The sequence below is a fragment of the Gossypium hirsutum genome, chromosome D12 (genome assembly GCF_007990345.1).
Source record: "Gossypium hirsutum isolate 1008001.06 chromosome D12, Gossypium_hirsutum_v2.1, whole genome shotgun sequence".
In the NCBI taxonomy this organism is placed as follows: domain Eukaryota; kingdom Viridiplantae; phylum Streptophyta; class Magnoliopsida; order Malvales; family Malvaceae; genus Gossypium; species Gossypium hirsutum.
Window position 1 is genome coordinate 61,854,500 of NC_053448.1, and position 17,634 is coordinate 61,872,133.

General features: G+C 34.4%; 2 protein-coding genes across 3 annotated transcripts; one reads left to right on the top strand and one right to left on the bottom strand.

The window, feature by feature from the left end:
- Positions 1–416: 416 nt before the first annotated feature.
- Positions 417–8,614, top strand: LOC107947284 (protein HOTHEAD). Of its 2 annotated transcripts, XM_041107712.1 has the most exons (6): positions 429–589; positions 677–1,318; positions 1,397–1,826; positions 2,673–2,828; positions 7,998–8,315; positions 8,420–8,614. In XM_041107712.1, the coding sequence occupies exons 1-6, from the start codon at positions 505–507 to the stop codon at positions 8,457–8,459; spliced, it is 1,671 nt and encodes a 556-aa protein (XP_040963646.1). In that variant the 5' UTR covers positions 429–504; the 3' UTR covers positions 8,460–8,614. The 2 variants fall into 2 exon arrangements, with proteins under 2 accessions (XP_016737366.2, XP_040963646.1); XM_016881877.2 differs by lacking the exons at positions 7,998–8,315; positions 8,420–8,614 and having other exon boundaries at positions 417–589; positions 1,397–1,794; positions 2,644–3,058.
- A 6,228-nt stretch (positions 8,615–14,842) lies between these two features.
- On the bottom strand, positions 14,843–17,134 carry LOC121224414 (peroxidase 66). The gene is made up of 3 exons (XM_041107713.1): positions 16,536–17,134; positions 16,261–16,449; positions 14,843–15,602 (listed from the first exon to the last, which is right to left on the bottom strand). The coding sequence occupies exons 1-3, from the start codon at positions 16,752–16,754 to the stop codon at positions 15,039–15,041; spliced, it is 972 nt and encodes a 323-aa protein (XP_040963647.1). The 5' UTR covers positions 16,755–17,134; the 3' UTR covers positions 14,843–15,038.
- Positions 17,135–17,634: the final 500 nt, after the last annotated feature.

Genomic DNA, 17,634 nt, shown 5'->3' on the forward strand with positions numbered 1-17,634 from the left:
CCAATAATAAATTTGACACTCTTCCCCCAACACATTATTAAACCATTTATTAATTAACACTTGGTTTTAGTTTGGTTAACATATGCAAATGTCTTGTTTATACTTTTTTTTAATAAATTTCAATATTTCACATAAATTTTAATTTTCGTGTAATAATTTTATACCTAAATTTTTTATTTTGATCTAATTGAGTGCATTTATAAAAATTAAAAAAAATAAATAAATCCAATAATTCTTTTTTTTTTTCAAAAGATCCAATGTTAGTAAATACAAGAAGATAGTATCACATAGTTTATAGTGTTGATATTTTTAAAAAAATTACATTAAAATAAAAATTGATGCATATAATTGTAAAATTGATAAATAGTTTTAATATTTATTTTCTTACGATGATTGTTAAGTTGATGTATAAATCCTCAAGGTCTGCGGATATATAATTAAGAGGGAGTCCCAAGTCATCCTATGTGCCCATATTGAAAGTAAAGCTAAATTTGGAAATACAGGATGGATTTGGGATCAATGGGGTTCCTCAAAGTTTTGCTTGTCGCTGTTTATGCTTTGGACCCCTACTTTTCCCATGCTGAGACAGGTAAAGATTTGAAAATTAATAGAAACAAACAATAATGACTAAGATATATCTATCTCTTATATATATATATGATCCATTATTTTGCAGTTCCAAATTACAGTTTCGTTCACGAATCAACAACAGCACCTCCGGTCTCATACCACGACTATATTGTGGTCGGTGGAGGAACCGCTGGCTGTCCCTTGGCCGCAACTCTATCAGAAACCGCCAACGTTTTAGTCCTCGAAAGAGGAGGGTCTCCCTACCGCAAACCTGGTAAGACAGACAAAGGCAACTTCTTGCTCACTCTTTTAGATCCCTCCCCCGATTCATATGCTCAAATATTCATTACTGAGGACGGAGTATACAACCACCGAGCACGTGTACTTGGCGGTGGCACCGTCTTCAACGCCGGGTTTTACTCACATGCCGAAACCGAGTTCGTAAAGGAATCTGGTTTGGATGAAGCTTTGGTGAATGATGCATATCAGTGGGTTGAAAACAAGGTGGTTTTCAAGGCACCATTGTTGCAATGGCAAACCGCAGTGAGGGATGGGTTGCTTGAAGCTGGGGTTTTACCATACAACGGATTTACAAATGAACACATCAATGGGACTAAAATTGGTTCAACCATTTTCGACATGAATGATCATAGACATAGTGCAGCTGACTTGCTTGAATATGCTGACCCAAAGAATATCATAGTTTACTTGCATGCCACGGTAACCAAGATCCTTTTTACAACACAAAGTAAGTTGCATGATCTTACAGCTTAATATGTAAATTACTTGCTCTTAATGATCTTACAACTTAATATGTAACTTTTAGCTGTTGGATCACGACCTAGAGCTATTGGGGTGATATATGAGGATGCAATGGGAGAAAAGCACACGGCATATTTAACAAATGATTCCAAGAGTGAAATAATCGTATCAGCAGGTGCCATTGGAAGCTCACAATTATTGATGTTGAGCGGCATTGGGCCACGTTCTCAACTTGAGCCACTTGGTATCAAGGTGGTGATAGACCAACCTATGGTTGGCCGAGGCATGGCCGACAATACATTGAATGGTGTTTTTATTCCATCCCCTAATCCCGTTGAGCTCTCACTTCTTTCAACTGTGGGCATATCCCTGCTTGTTAACTATATTGAAGCCGGAAGTGGATTGAATTTGGCTCCTTCTTTTGGGTGGATTTCCAAGTTTTTGCTCTCCATCTTGGACCAGGTTTTTACCTGCAATTTCATACCTCTTCATATGTGTTTTTTTTTGGGTAAACTATATTGTTATTCATCTAACTTTTGTAAATTTCCGTTTTGATCATCGGAAATAAAAAAATATAAAATATAGCACCGTCATTAGTTGTTGTTTTTTTTGGGGGGGTTAGTCACTTCACTTCAAGTTAGATAGGTTTCTTATTTTAATCACTTGTGTTAATTTAACTAATGATTTATTGTAGACTCATTTTTGCCAACCATTTTACTTTTTGAAGAAAATAAAATATAAATTTTTATAGGGAATTGTCGGGTTTTTACAAGATAAAATAATTTGTTTTTGAATTAATTTTATTTTTTTCTAGTAAAAAAGGAAACACTTGGGCTTTTACATAAAAAAATTATTTTTCTTTTCAATTTATTTTATTTTCCCCGTTTTTAGAATTAATTCTAGATATTTTTGAAAAGGGAAAAACATGGGTTTTATAGGTAAATATCTAGGTTTTTAAGAAAAGAAATTGGTTTTTATAAGGAAAACCTGGGTTTTATTCGGAAAATTTGAGTTTCATTTTCATAGAAGAACTTAATTCCTTATATATAAAAATTTAATTTTTCTTTTTTTTTTGGAAAAAGTAAAATAATTCTAAAAGCAGAATGACAAAAATGAAAATTTACTAAGTTGAATTACTAAAGTAGGAGTATTGTAACATAGACGTTAACTAAATTAAAAATAATATCTAGCGGAAGTATCAAAAGGAAAACTTACAAAAATGGGATGTAGTAATTACCATTTTCCTTTTTGGTTATGATCATACAATTCACTACAGTTTTTTTACAATGGCAATGGTTGTCGCATGCAAAGACCACTATTGGGTCCTTCTTCGATACAAGACTTAACGGTGGCATCATCCTTCAAAAAGTTGCTCGTCCACTCTCAACAGGCCACCTTAAGCTTCGTAGCACCGATCCAAACGAGACCCCCAAGGTGAGGTTCAATTACTTTCAAGAACCAGAAGACTTGAGAAACTGTGTACAAGGCATGAAAACCATAATTGTTGCGCGGAAGCGTGTGAAAGAGTAAAATTATTGTACTGAAAAATCACATTAAGTTCAATTCCCAGGAAAGAGAGGTGGATCACGAGGATCGCTTACATACCAGATCTTTCCTAGCCAGAATATCCCTCTATCGTAATTTAATAGCACAATAAATCACTACAATGACACTTGCAAAATATGCAGAACAAAAATAAAGAACACTAGAATTTTAACGAGGTTCAGCAAATTTTGCCTACGTCCTCAGGCACTACCAAATATATTTCACTCCAAAAATACAAGTGAAAGTTTACAAATAGGGAGAGAGAACAATTGCCTTAAGTAGAGAATGGCAAGTGTGGGATGAAGAAAGAAATGGTTAGGCCTATTTATAGTTGAGGTTCAAGGATCAACTTGCAATGTCCCTATACAATTAGGGACCAAAATTGCAATTATCCCATGCCAACTTTTAACCCAACTTGCCAACCAATTTTACTTTCTACTTTCGGTGCCCACCCTTTTTGACTTTTCAAACAATGGGTGGGTTCCAATAATCTCCACCTTGAAGATTTGATTAGGATAATCTTATCTTCACACAATTCTTTCTGCCTTTGACAACAATACTTGATAGTGCCTTCTTCAACTGTTAAACTTGCAGGATATTAATCAAGTTCAAACAATGTTCGAACTTGGTTGCTGTTACCACCTTGGTCATCATATCTGCGGGATTATTTGCAGTCTTGATCTTCTGAAGACAAATTTTCCCCTCTTTAATAATTTCCCGCACAAAATGGAATCGTACGTCGATATGTTTTGTACGTGCATGATAGACTTGATTCTTTGCTAAATGAATAGCACTTTGACTATCACAATACACGTTAATATGCTCCTGAACCAACCCCAAGGTTTTAGCCATACCTTGTAACCAAATAGCCTCCTTTACAGCCTCTGTTACAGCCATGTACTCGGCTTCTGTGGTTGACAATGCAACTGTAGACTGTAGTGTAGACTTCCAACTTATTGGTCCTCCAGCAAGTGTAAACACATAACCGGTGGTTGATCTTCGCTTGTCCAAATCACCGGCATAGTCAGAATCAACGTACCCAATAACACCTTTACCAAGTGTATTATCTTGCTTGAACAGTAATCCAACATCCACGGTCTTCTGAATATACCGTAGAATCCATTTCACAGCTTGCCAATGTCCTTTTCCAGGATTATGCATATACCTGCTCACTATACTAACTGCCTGTGAAATGTCGGGTCTTGTACACACCATTGCATACATCAAGCTACCCACTGCATTAGAATACGGAACTTGCAACATGTATTCTCGTTCCGTATTCGTCGAAGGAGATAGTTGTGCAGAAAGCTTGAAATGAGAAGCCAACGGGGTACTTACAGGTTTGGTCTGCTCGTTCATGCCAAACTGCTGTAGTACTTTCTTCAAATACTGCTTCTGAGACAAGCTAACTCTGCCATGAGCTCTATCTCTACATATTTCCATGCCAAGAATCTTCTTAGCTTCACCTAGATCTTTCATTTCAAACTCGAGATTGAGTTGAGTCTTCAATCTCTCAATCTCAACTTTGCTCTTAGATGCTATCAGCATATCATCAACATATAAGAGCAAGTATATGAAAGTTCCTTCTTGTAGCTTCTGAAAATATACGCAATGATCAAATTTACTTCTTGTGTACCTTTGCCCTTTCATGAACTGATCAAATCGCTTGTACCACTGCCTCGGAGATTGTTTCAATCCATAAAGCGACTTTGTCAGTTTGCAAACCCAATTTTCTTTATCAGCAACATTGAATCCATCAGGCTGAGTCATATAGATTTCCTCTTCCAAATCACCGTGTAAAAATGCTGTCTTCACATCAAGCTGAACTAGTTCAAGATCGTATTGCGCAACCAAGGCTAGCAAAATTCGAATAGACGAATGCTTCACAACTGGAGAAAACACTTCATTGTAGTCTATTCCTTCTTTCTGAGCGTAACCCTTTGCTACCAATCTAGCCTTGTATCGAATTTCATTTTTACCAGGAAATCCTTCATTCTTTACATATACCCATTTGCATCCAATTGCCTTCTTTCCCTTGGGCAGTCTCACCAACTCCCAAGTCCTATTTTTATGAAGAGACTGCATTTCTTCATTCATAGCTTGCTTCCACTTTACACCATCAGAGTTACTTATTGCTTCTGTGTAAGTGGAAGGAACATCATCATCTGCAATTGGAAGTGCATAGGCCACCATATCGTCAAAGCGAGCAGGCTTACGAATCTCTCTTCTTGGCCTCCTATATGCAATTGAATCTTGTTGCTGTAGAAGTTCTTGGGTCGAAACTTCTTCATCATTTGTTCTTTCAATATTAGCTGGATCATCATTAACCTTTTCAAACTCCACCTGCTGCAAAGTACTACTGGTTTTGTCATCCTTTTGTGAATCCTCGTTCTTCATCATGGTTGATTCATCAAAAGTTACATCTCTACTGAAAACAATCTTCCTTGTATCAGGACACCAGAGACGGTATCCTTTTACACCACTAGTTATACCCATGAATAATGCTTTCTTTGCTCTTGGGTCTAACTTAGATTCTTTTACATGATAATATGCAGTGGAACCAAAAACATGTAAAGAATCATAATCAGTAGCAGGTTTACCAGTCCACATCTCCATAGGAGTTTTTCCATTTATTGCAGCTGATGGCAATCGGTTAATTAGATGGCACGCATATGTAACTGCCTCAGCCCAAAATTCCTTGCCCAATCCAGCATTGGACAACATACATCGAACTTTCTCCAGTATAGTCCGATTCATGCGTTCTGCCACCCCATTCTGCTGTGGTGTATCTCGAACAGTGAAGTGTCGCACAATGCCCTCATCTTGACATACTTGTAGAAATGGATCATTTTTGTACTCAGTACCATTATCTGATCGAAGTCGTTTGACCTTTCGACCTGTCTGAGTCTCCACCATCTTCTTCCACTTCAGAAATGCATCCAAAACTTCATTTTTTTCTTTTCATTAGATACACCCATACTTTTCTTGAATAATCATCAAGAAAAATGACAAAATAGTGCATACCTCCCAAAGAAGCCACTTTGGTAGGTCCCCACACATCACTGTGAACATAGTCCAGAATTCCTTTCGTATTGTGAATTGCTGAACCAAATTTTACCCTCGTCTGCTTGCCCAGAACACAATGTTCACAGAATTCCAATTTGCAAGAATTTGCACCTTTCAACAAGCCTTGCTTCGCCAAAGTCTGCAAAGCTTTTTCACCAGCATGTCCCAATCGCCTATGCCATAACCTGGTAGCCTCTGAATCTGCATCTTTCGCAGAAGCTGTTGATGTTGATCCAATAACTGTACTTCCATTTAAATAGTACAAGTTATTTCTTCTAGTGCCTTTCATCACCGTCAATACCCCAGCTACTACCTTTAGTAATCCATCTCTCAAAGTGATTGTGAGCCCTTTAGATTCTAGGGCCCCTAATGAGATAAGATTTTTCTTCAAGCTGGGTACATAGCGAACATCTGTCAGAACTTGGATTGAGCCGTCATGGTTCTTCAATTTGATTGTACCTACACCCATTGTCTTACAGGCACTATCATTGCCCATAAAAACAACTCCACCTTCTAGTTCTTCAAGACTAGAAAACCAGTCCTTATTAGGACACATATGGTAAGTACATCCCGAATCCAATATCCACTCATCCGTTTGACATGCCATTGCCATGCCAACCAAGCTAAAGTCTGACTCCTCATCATGCTCCGCTACACATGCATTAGAAATAGACTTGCCCTTTTGTAACTTAGGACAATTCTTTTTCCAATGCCCTTTCTCACGACAAAAGGCACATTCATCTTTGGCGGGTCTCCCTTTGGACTTACCCCTTCTACCAGGTTTGCTGCTGTGTGAACGACCTCTTACTGTTAAAACTTCTGCAGTTGTATCTCTGTGATCTCTTTTATCTTTCTTTCGAGTCTCAGATCTATACAACACACTACAGACTGCATCAAATGTGATTGAATCTTTCCCATGAAGCAATGTGGTGGTAAGATGATCATATTCATCAGGAAGGGAATTCAACAACAATAATGCCTTGTCTTCATCTTCAAATTTCTCATCCAAATTTAGCAAGTCTGCTAAAATTTTATTGAATGAGTTCACATGGTCATTCATCGACATACCGGGTGCATAAGTGAACCGAAAAAGTTTCTTTTTCATATAAAGCCTATTTTCAAGACTTTTCGTTAGAAACTTTTCTTCCAATGTATCCCACAGCTTCTTCGCTGATGTCTCCCTCATGACGGAGTACTTCTGCTCTTTGGCCAAACATAGGCGGATTGTACCACACGCCTGTCTATTGATCTTGGCCCACTCCTTGTCATCCATCTTGTCAGGTTTTTCTTCAAGGGCTATATCCAGCTCTTGCTGACATAAGACATCCAGGATCTCACACTGCCACATACCAAAATTATTGGTACCGTCAAATTTCTCTACTTCAAATTTTGCATTTGTCACAGTAGTCCTTGCTGATGACGATGCTGCTGCCATTTTTCTCCTCAATCCCAACTACTGTATACGTGAACAGTACCGTATACGTGAATAGTGCCGTATACGTGAATAGTATTGTATATGTGAATAGTGCCGTATACGTGAATAGTATGTAAAATTATTGTACTGAAAAATCACACTAAGTTCAATTCCCAGGAAAGAGAGGTGGATCACGAGGATCGCTTACATACCAGATCTTTCCTAGCCAGAATATCCCTCTATCGTAATTTAATAGCACAATAAATCACTACAATGACACTTGCAAAATATGCAGAACAAAAATAAAGAACACTAGAATTTTAACGAGGTTCAGCAAATTTTGCCTACGTCCTCAGGCACTACCAAATATATTTCACTCCAAAAATACAAGTGAAAGTTTACAAATAGGGAGAGAGAACAATTGCCTTAAGTAGAGAATGGCAAGTGTGGGATGAAGAAAGAAATGGTTAGGCCTATTTATAGTTGAGGTTCAAGGATCAACTTGCAATGTCCCTATACAATTAGGGACCAAAATTGCAATTATCCCATGCCAACTTTTAACCCAACTTGCCAACCAATTTTACTTTCTACTTTCGGTGCCCACCCTTTTTGACTTTTCAAACAATGGGTGGGTTCCAATAATAATCAACGTTGTGAACTCCCAAGCCTTCTCGAAATTTCGTTACCGAACCATCTCGACTCAACAGCTTCTGAATGTGGTGGCAGCACTTCCCTTGAACCAGAGACCGAGACACTTTGATACTGCTTCGTCTTTGGAACAATTCTGCAATGACACTGTGATGACATTTTGGCATCATCATGGAGGATGCCAAGTTGGGAAGGTTGTGGATGAAGATTACAAGGTCATTGGCGTGGATGGCCTTAGGGTTATCGATGCTTCTACCTTTAGTTTCACACCTGGAACTAATCCTCAGGCTACTGTCATGATGCTTGGAAGGTATAATTACAAATTAATTTAAAATATAACGTAATGTAACTTAGTATGTTTATTCCATCTATTATAGTTTAACTTGAATTATTTTTTATTAACTTTTGATGTAGGGCTATGGGAGTGCGAATTCAGAAGGATAGACTTTCGTAAAGAAGGATTTAAGAATCATACCAATAGGGAACTCATCAAATGGATAGTTGTATGTTAACCTGTATGTCTAACAATATAAAAGTTACTATGTCACACCCATGATTTGAGTGAAGAATATTATGTTTTAAATGTATTTATTAAAATTTCCCTGGTGATTTATTATGTATGATATTTTAAGTTTAAATTACTTTTAATAAAATATAATTTAATCTATAAATTGAAATGTATTTTAATAATTTCATAACTGATTGATTCATGATATCAATTCACATAAATTTAGATAATAATATTGTATATATATGCATATATGAATAATATTACAAAATAGTTGTGTATGATGCTGGTTGAGTTTGTGATCTAATACTAAGCTAACTAAAACTGATATTACATATATCAAAAGTGAAAAAAGGTAAAAGGAATATGAAGCTTTTAGAGAGCCCTTTAACTCATATTCACTATGATTTTTGTTGGTGGAGAATCTCTGCAAATCTACTGCTTTTTTCCACTTCTCACCATAAAAGTAAAAGCCATGCATGGAATTTAATCTATCCAAAGGTTCTTTTAAAGGAGTTAAAAAAGTATATCCACAGCATAACCCATTGGCATATGCCATTTTCATCCATGGTTTATTCTGTACTGTCCTCATAAAATACTTATAAAAGAAGTTTAAGCATCAGCTGCAGAAACCTAGCGAAGCTGTTCCATAGTCCAAAACCAGAAGGAGCTGGGAGTAATAAGCAAACCAGTCTTAGGGCACCTCTCACTTAGGCAGGTAATAGTGCATATTATGGCATTTGTTCCCATGACTTGCCAAAGGAGAGTTGCCCTGTGACTGCTTCAGCTTAGCATCCTTATCGTTAGTGCCACCATGGTTTAACATGACATGAATGAGATAGATTTTTTCTTGTTTGCTGAAAAGGAAAAAAAAAATAGCTTAAAAGCATCATCAAGTTTCTTATACTAGGAATTTGATTGCATTTTGCTCCTTCTAGATCAAAGAACAAACTGGTCTTTCTATTAAAATTTTCATATGTTTTTACGGTTAAAAATTAGTCCATACACATTAGCATAAGGCACACACAGCACATCACATTTGCCTCGTTAATCGTACGTTAATTTTTAATAACAGAAATAAATAATTTTAAAAAAATCATATAACTAATTTACCTATTTTTAAATAAAAGAAACTCTAAATTAACCTAAAAGACTACCAGCTTCTAACACTCTAATCTATGGTCAATAAAAGAGGGGTTGAAAGGACAAATGATGGACATCAAATGAAAATCTGAATGAATAAATCAAAGTAAATAACCGTGGCACCATGGATCCTTTACAGAGAAGAAACGGAGTAAACAACCACTGGTTTCAGACAGTATTTGTGGACAATTTACCACCGCGTTTACATACGAAGGGTTTTACTGCATATCTTTCAGAATCATGGTAGGATTGTTGACGCATTCATCCCACACAGAAAAGGTAAATACGATCGAGGATTTGGATTTATACGTTATGCATATTGTGTTGATGCAAACAAGGAGATTGAGAGATTACATTACATGGGTTTAGTTACGGCTATAGAGTTGAAGTTAGAATGACAAGATCTGGAGTAAGAAATTCTTTTTGGAGAAAAGTCAGAGTGGAAGCCAAAATGGGTCGGGCAGGTAATGTTGAACTTGTAGAGAATGAGGCAACTAATAACTTATGCCCAGAGCTTTGGATTGATTAAGAGTCCTTCGAGTAGTGAAAGGGTACACAAGACTAATAAAGGTGCGATAGTGCAAAACTTTAGTACATTGTTGACTACCTTTGATGGTGTGAAGAAGAAGCTGAGATCAATGGCAGAGATTGAAGATAAATTGAATTTATTAGTTGAAAAAAAAGAGAGCAAAAGCCCAGAGGTAGAAAATCCAAAGTTAAGAGGGTGGCGAAGAAGTTGCAATCACATGATCGTACTGTTAATGGCTCCCTTACTGACTGACATATGGAATCGTAAGAAGATTATATTGAAAGAAGCGGAGGAGACTTTTTTCGATTTGCAAAGTTACTCAGGTTGAATGCAGGCGACACAAGGTAGAGTTTGTGTTTCCTTTATAGATTGCGTTTGCATCCTTTCTTGAGGTAATTGTGTAGCTCCTTGGAATTCTAATGATGTTGGTGACATCAAATATGTTCTATCTTTATCGATCTTGAATGCAAACATAATAAGAATTATCATATTATTACAAATATTCTTAGAAGAATTGGTTTCTTTCGCAAAATCAATTTAAAAGACATGTTAATTAACTTTACTAAAAAAAAAGACAATTGAACCACAAGAGTTAAGTGAAATAGCATGATTTATTTTTAATTTAACCCATAATCGAAAGTTTAACTTTTGTCATGAGTATGAACAATTTTAAAATTTGTGATCAATATTGAAACTTCATAAGGGAAAAGCCCTAAATTGTCTATTCATGAATGTATCAAGTGACCATTTATTCAACTAATTGTTATCTGTTTCCATCTCTTTTAGCAAAAAGTCCACACTTTTTCTACGATTAAACATTAGTAGAGGTCCTAGATTGAATAGTGAATATGTCTAGAAAATTGCAGTTCAATTTAAAAAAATAAGTTTATTTTTAAATTATAAAAATTTTAAAAATATTAGCTCTGTTAAATAATAAATGATATTTTTTAAATAACAAATAATAAATATATTCTAAATTAATTTTATTTAATTATTTTTAATAATATAAAAATTAAATTAATCCATTTAATAATAGAAAGATTGATTTAATCAAATATGTATAATATAACAACCTCTCAGTTACATTCTACCCCTTTTATTTTTTCTCTAGGAGCCATTTCCTACGTGGGAATATAAAAGAGGAAATCACAATCCAAATTCCCTTTTGTTCTATTGAACTCAACCAAAACACTATAAGGACCATAAATAAAGCAAAAGAAAAGGGGGAAATAAAATTAAAAAGGGGTGTGAGGATGATATGTCTGCCCTTAAAAACTCTGCCTTCTTATACTCTGTCCTCTAACCTACCATGGACGGACTATATGTAAAGATTAAAACATATATTCTCATACCCTTATATTGAACCTTTAAGAGGCCCTTAAGGTCAAAGAAGCAAAAAGAGGATATCCAATAGCATAACCCCTCCAGCATATGCTATTCACGGATAGGGTTATTCCCTCTAATACACCATTGGAAATGCTTATAAAATCAGCTGCGATTTCAAGCAAAGATTGCAGTGCAAGAACTGGCATATACATGGTGATGGGAATTAGTGAATAAGCAAACCAGTCAAAGGGCGCCTCTTACTTGGCAGGTAAGTACAGTATTTTGTGCTGTAATTAAGTATATTCAAGGGCTGGGTTCCCAACACTTAGTTTACACTGACTTGCCAAAGGAGAGTTGCCCTGTGACTGATTCAGCTTAATATCGTAAGATGATTGCCCCCACACAGGTCATTTCAACAGGTATGTTTTTTTCTATAGATTTGATGTAGTAGCATGATGAAAATTCTGGCATGGTGATTGGAAATTTAGCTGTAGCCTGTCCTAGAAGCAATGATACATATAAACCATGCAGCTAGCTCTTTAGATCTTAATCTTCGCCTGTTTTGCCTTGAATTATAGTAGAGATTGGAGCATAGTTTATTTCTTTGAGCATTGTGAAATGAGGGCTTGTTCCTTTTTGTAAAATGGCAAGAACTATAGCTAGATATGGAAAAAAAATTGTCAAAAAATTTTGTTACCATAACAAGGCTAAGAGTTTAACAATAAGTCCTTTCAGAAAATGGTGGGTTCTTGGGCAGACATAGAACAGTTTGGTTTGTTTTATGTATCCTCAATTTTATTTTTTCATTTTCAGTTGGGTTAAATCGTTATTAAGATTTGAACTAAGCAATTATTCTCATATTCAAAACTTGAGCTAGGTAACTGTTTTTATATTGAGGCTTGAACTTTTTTATCCAAGTTAATTAGTCTCTGAACTTAACAATTATTCTCATATTGAGACTTAAATTTGACAATTTTTCCCACAGGCTTAAACTTTAGGTGTTTTAAGAAATATTAAAGGCTAACTTAGATAAAAAAATGTTTTAGTTCCAACGTAAAAATAATTACCAAATTTAAAACTTAACTTGAAAAAAATTTTAAACTCAAATATAAAAAATTACTACATTCAATTCCAATTCATACCCAAAAAATTATTTAACCCTTAATTTACAATTAACTCACGAGAATAATTCACTGACAATTAAGAATGTGCCTATGATCTTAACCTGCTAAATAGGTTTTAAGGTGAATATCTAATTCAATTGAACCAAAAGCTGGATTCTGAAAATGCCCTTCCCTGCCTTTGAATTTTCTTTATTGAACAAAGATTTGGTATAAAGCTGCTTTATTTAGTATATAAAATTGCATATTCTTTCGACTTTTTCACTTTTAATGATCATTTACATTTATCTAAAGAGATGATGATAATGCCGGTTATTGGGTCGACAGAAACCCAACTATGTTAGGACCCGCCAGTATCCCTCAACACTCGGACAAATTTTCGAAATAGTTGCATATTTTTTTTTAACTTAATTGATATGAGTATTATTAAAAATAAGTGAACGTAAGTTTGCATATGCTAGAGTGCATTATCTTTTTATTTATGGATTGGAGAGCGGTTATGAGTAGTTCTAGACATTATCATAAAGAGAACAAATTTGATCCGAATTTGTAATAAATTTTTTTAAAAAAATACGAAATAGTTGATTTTGAATAGGTTTAATATATTATTTGATATTTGAGTATAATATTTTCTTTAGTGATATTTATGTTATTTTTTATTTAATTATGGTACTTGTATTTAACAAAATTGATATGTTTTGACACTTAAAAGGTAATGACGTTAATTTTTTTGGTGTTTAATTTAGATTTTAGGGTTGATTTGAGTTAATGTTGTTATCTTCAAACACCAAAATATTTAGCTTTTGTCAAATATAAATATCATATTAAAAAAATGTCAAATTCAAATATAAAACTATGCATTAAGTCTTTTGAATAAAATGGACATTTTTTAATAAATAAATGGACATATTTTTTTGAAAAGCAGACATAAGATAAGGAGAGGTGAATTTTTTAATGGATATAGAATAATTATAATAATAATTTGTCTTGTCTCGTCTCGTCTCACCTAATCATATGAAATTAAAAATTAGTGACAAAAATATATATTATATTACAATGTATGAGAGTTTGGATTTAATTTCAAACAATATTTCATAAAAATTGTATATTTTAAATAAAAATAAGGTTAGATAAAATGAGACAGAAATAGATACATCTCACATTCATAAATATCATAATAATTTTCAAGATTATATATTCAAAATAAATCTAATCATGAGTCAGGACACCAGCCCAGACCTGAATGCCAACTCAAAAAGTGAGAAGATTTGGGCAAAAAATATAAGCTTGAAAAATGAGTTTAGATAAAAAAAAAGGAAAAGAAAAGAAAACAATGCTTGTTTTTTAAACGAACCGAGCCTTGGGTAAGATTTTTTTTTGGTTTGAGCCTAGCCCGAATTTGCCTATTTTTTTCACTATTGTTTTGTTATTGTTTTATGTCATTTTGATGTTGTTTTGCTGCCATTTTATTGTTATTACTTAGATATTGTATAACTCTTGTTTTATATATTATTAATTTTACTACTATTTTATAAGTATTTTAGTGTTATTTTCAATTTGTTAAAAAATATTTATTTTAACATGTTTAGTGTATTTGATATATTATATTTTTTAAATTTATTTTTATATAAAAAATAATATAATTATTTTTAATATAGATAGACTGAGTCAAACTCGAATTTAATATTTTTTATTTAGGCCGAACTTTAAATATACTTTTTAGGACGAATAAACCCGAACCAAAAATCAAATATTTACCCAATCCGATTATGATTGGTTGTAATTCACAATAAAACAAGAGAAATAATGCACAACAGATGTAACTATAAAGCAATAATAAATTGCAGGATATATCACTACATTGAACATGTACCTGTTTTCTGCTTTCTGGTAAAATATACTTACAATGGCCACACAGACACGAAATCTACCGATCAGAAGTGAGGATACGTAGCAACTCTCAAAACATTAAACCTATTTATAAAACAATAAAAAAAATACTATAATAAGGGCTTTTCAGATTTACTTTTCCTTCAGTTTTTATCAGGTTTATTTATCTTCACATTAGGTGTCAGCTACAGTGAAAAGTATTATAATGCAATGGGTACATTTTCGTCAACAATTTTACCAAAAATAAAGAAGCAAATGATGGCTTTACGTAAAGCGAAGTATAATAAAGTTGGCAGACTTTCCAATATGGCTCCAAAATATTTTTCAGGTCGATTATTACAGTAAATTTTATTTCTTCTGGTACATAATACACCAATCATTATGTACCTTAAAGTACAAGAAACTTATTAATCACAACATGAATTCACACAACGAAACAAAGAAAAAAGAAAGCAGTCTTTTATTGCCGCTCAATCTCTGTTATTCTCTCTCATTCTCTCTCTTTTTCCCAAGCCCTCAATTTACCACTCTGCAATTCAATCTCACTTCTCCATTTTCCATCACCCCTACATTCCCAAGCTTCACCATCGACGTGGCAAATTCTTTGAAGAACAAGCTTTGATCATTAGCAAATGATTCAACAATCCATTTAGTCCTATAATCACCATACAGGGCTTGATCGGATCCGAACACACCTTTCCCTGCCAACAGTTGTTTGTAATAATTATTATCGAAAGTTGATGCCGTGGAGTCCAAGAACTGTCCTGCATTGCCATTTTTATTTGGTTTCGGGCATTTCTTCTTCAGTGTTTCTGCGAATTCAGGGTTCATTGTAGGGTCGATGTCATGAACCGAGCTGAAATTATGGAGCCGAGCTTGGAATGAAGAACAGTGTGAGAATCCTAGGGTGTGACCTCCGGATAGGGCTACTAAGTCCTTGACCCCTAAACCTCGCTTAGTGAAGCTTTGAATGAGTGTTGAAACGTTGAAAGTTGGGGCTGGTAAGTTGATGGTTTCGGAAGCCTTGGAGATTCTGCCATCTTTTCTGCCTTTAAGTACGTTCCAGAAAGGCCCTCCTGACTGTAGGAAACAAAGAAATGTTCAGTTTTGTGCGTTTGTGTTGAGGGAAGGGGAGAGGAGAGGAGGCTAGCTAACTCTTTCTCAAGAAATTTCATGCATCTAAAACTAATTGATACTTTATCGGGTCAATAATATTATCTCCGAGTTAAGTTGGGATTCTAATATCTCAACTCCGTAAAGAGTTAGAATGTGTTAAAAGACTACCTAAAGTAACGGCGTATTCAAAAGACAAGAGTGACTAGTAGAATTAAACACCTACCAAAATGGTGATCATTAATTGTATGGGTTGAACCCCCAACCCATAGTATATAGATCCCCTCAAGTGACTTATATCTTATAAGTTGGAGATTCAAATCCTATCATTGATAAATTGTCACTATTTCTGAAGGGATAATGCACCACATACGGTTCAATCCAAGATGGTTTTATTTTATGAATCTATCATCTCTTCAAGTAGATTCTCAAGGCACTCGAACCCTTTAGAGATTCGGGAGACAAAACTTCGGTTCGACCCATGAAGATAATGTCGACCCTTGGAGGGATTTGTCAACTTTAAACACTAACATTTCAAAACTTTTCCAAAAATAGTTAACTTCCCTTCAACAGTTTGCAAGGTTAATTATAGAAATTTCGTTTAAAAGGGTTTTTCAATGTTTACCATTGCTACTACATCTCTTGCTGCAATGGCGACTATATCAGCACAAGAGACCGTCTTCGGACACGCGGATTCAAGCTTAGTTTTCGCGTCATCAATCACATAGAATGCTCGAAGAGAGATATTAGGAGGACCATCTTTCTCCGCTTGATTTTGCGGAGTGGAGTCCAACAACACCGATGCATCGCATCCCTGTCACCACCCCAAGAAAAATCATTTCAACCTAAGAATGGCTACACATTTTGACACTAAAAAGACGTAAACAACAACATACGTACCCTTATGAAACAGTCATGAAAGAACATCCTAAGAATCCGAGCAGGAACTTTAGCATCATGCATGGAGGCATTCAATACAGTGTATCTTATAATTTTCTCAGCTTCAGGACATGTTCGATCATAATAATGAACATCTAATGCCGCCTGTGACCCTAGAACCGTCATCAGCCCGAGGAAAATAATCGAAAAAGAGAGTTTTCTCGGTGAAAAACCAGCCATTTTGGTTTATCAAAATTTAAAAGTAAATAAGGAATATAAGAACAGAAAAATGTGAAAACGATGAGGGTATGAAAAGATTCATGGGACTACATATATAGTAGCCATGGCAACGTAAATGTTGAGCATATAATATACATATTCGCTATGCTTTTAAGTCACTCAAATTGTGAGCAAAATTGTGGAAAATGGATGCGGTACTGGTATTGGTGTACTTTTAGACCAAGTTTATATATTTCCACCAACTCTTCAAGTATTCTTTTTATTTCACATATGAAGTTTACATGTGTTTTTATATGATTTTTAAATTTAAATAATTGTTTCGAGTTTCATGTGGTATTATTATTATAAGCTCTGCGATTGTTGGGTTATATCTATCAGGTTGGTTAATGAAATGGATTAAAGCAGTACATAAGTTTTGTACTTTTTGAGTTTTTTTTGTTTTTTTAGTCCTTATACTTTCATAGATTTTGATATTTAGTCCCTATTTTATTTTTATTTTTTTCAATTTAAAAATTCTAATCCAATCAATATTACCATGTTTTCGTTAAAATTTATCAACTAATTAACATATTTTTTTTTCATCAATCAAATGACTCGTTACATAAGAGAAGTGCCTAATCAACGTGTCAATTTGATATTTTTTTTTATGAGAAAACTTAATATTTTAATGATTTAACTGAGATTTTTAAATTAAAAAAGTAAAAGGACTTAATCTTTTAAAATTTAAGTATATAGACTAAATCTTAAATTTTGTCAAAGGGACTAACAACGTATTTTAACTTTGGGATGAGAGTTTGTTGTACTGTTTGGCTTCTACGAAAGCAATGGGAAAAAGGAATCCAGAAAGTTTGACCATAAAAAAAGTTGGGAAATTGATTGC

Coding starts and splice junctions, on each gene's coding strand:
- LOC107947284 (XM_041107712.1), top strand. CDS start 505: ATGGATTTGGGATCAATGGGGTTCCTCAAAGTTTTGCTTGTCGCTGTT. Junction 1,319..1,396: donor GATCCTTTTTACAACACAAA/GTAAGTTGCATG, acceptor TGTAACTTTTAG/CTGTTGGATCACGACCTAGA. Junction 8,316..8,419: donor ACTGTCATGATGCTTGGAAG/GTATAATTACAA, acceptor CTTTTGATGTAG/GGCTATGGGAGTGCGAATTC.
- LOC121224414 (XM_041107713.1), bottom strand. CDS start 16,754: ATGGCTGGTTTTTCACCGAGAAAACTCTCTTTTTCGATTATTTTCCTC. Junction 16,450..16,535: donor TTCATGACTGTTTCATAAGG/GTACGTATGTTG, acceptor GGGTGGTGACAG/GGATGCGATGCATCGGTGTT. Junction 15,603..16,260: donor CAAGAGATGTAGTAGCAATG/GTAAACATTGAA, acceptor TGTTTCCTACAG/TCAGGAGGGCCTTTCTGGAA.